The sequence below is a fragment of the Corvus brachyrhynchos genome, unplaced genomic scaffold, assembly GCF_000691975.1.
Source record: "Corvus brachyrhynchos isolate BGI_N302 unplaced genomic scaffold, ASM69197v1 scaffold193, whole genome shotgun sequence".
NCBI lineage: Eukaryota > Metazoa > Chordata > Aves > Passeriformes > Corvidae > Corvus > Corvus brachyrhynchos.
In genome coordinates this window covers 15,218-15,890 of record NW_008237087.1, presented here as the reverse complement: position 1 = coordinate 15,890, position 673 = coordinate 15,218, and the positions used below count along the sequence as shown (strand labels likewise).

Genomic DNA, 673 nt, shown 5'->3' with positions numbered 1-673 from the left:
GCCGGGGCACGGCACCAACCTGCGGGCGGCCGGGCAGGAGTTCTGGGGCAACGGCACCGCCGGGCCCATGGGGCTGAACTTCGACTCACAGGAGCTCTACGACTCCTTCCACGACCAGAGCTTCGAGCTGATGCAGAACGGGCCCGATGGCTTCTACGCGGCGGGTCAGTCCTCGCCCATCCTGAGCTCGGACACGCAGCCCTTCCCGCTGGCTCCGGACGAGCCGGACCCCGGCCAGGGAGATGCTGACGGCGCAGCCAAAGAGATGTCCACCACCATCGCGGAGAACGGGGGTGGGCTGGTGGGCAGCCAGGAGCTGGAGGAGGCACAGCCAGGTAGGAGCCCGGGACGGCTGGCAGAGCTCTGCATGCGGCGCTGGAGCCCTGGCAGGCGGGTGCTGGGTCCTGGTCGAGTTGGCCATCGTATTCCTTGGGGAATCCCAGCTGCTCTGACCCCCCTGCCCAGTGTCCTGGATGGGGTTTGGCCAGTCACAGCTTGGAGTAGGGGCTGGGATCTCATAAAACCAGGCCGGACACAGCCCGGGGTGTCAGCGCCCGGTGCCACGGAGGGCTGGGGAACAGCAGTGGAGATTCCCCGGCTCTCTCACTGCCACATCTCAGGGTCTCTTTTCGGTCGATTGTTCCCTTCAGACCTGAAGATCTGCAGCTACAAC

General features: G+C 66.1%; 1 protein-coding gene across 1 annotated transcript in view; it reads left to right on the top strand.

Annotated features, from left to right (window-relative positions):
• Positions 1-673, top strand: part of BAZ2A (bromodomain adjacent to zinc finger domain 2A) — a gene marked incomplete at its 3' end in the record, with an annotated part of 13,298 nt that overhangs the window by 1,013 nt on the left and 11,612 nt on the right. Inside the window, exons 3-4 of the mRNA XM_017728662.1 lie at positions 1-335; positions 651-673. Of these exons, the coding sequence (XP_017584151.1) occupies positions 1-335; positions 651-673 (358 nt within the window). The remainder of the gene's footprint in view (positions 336-650) is intronic.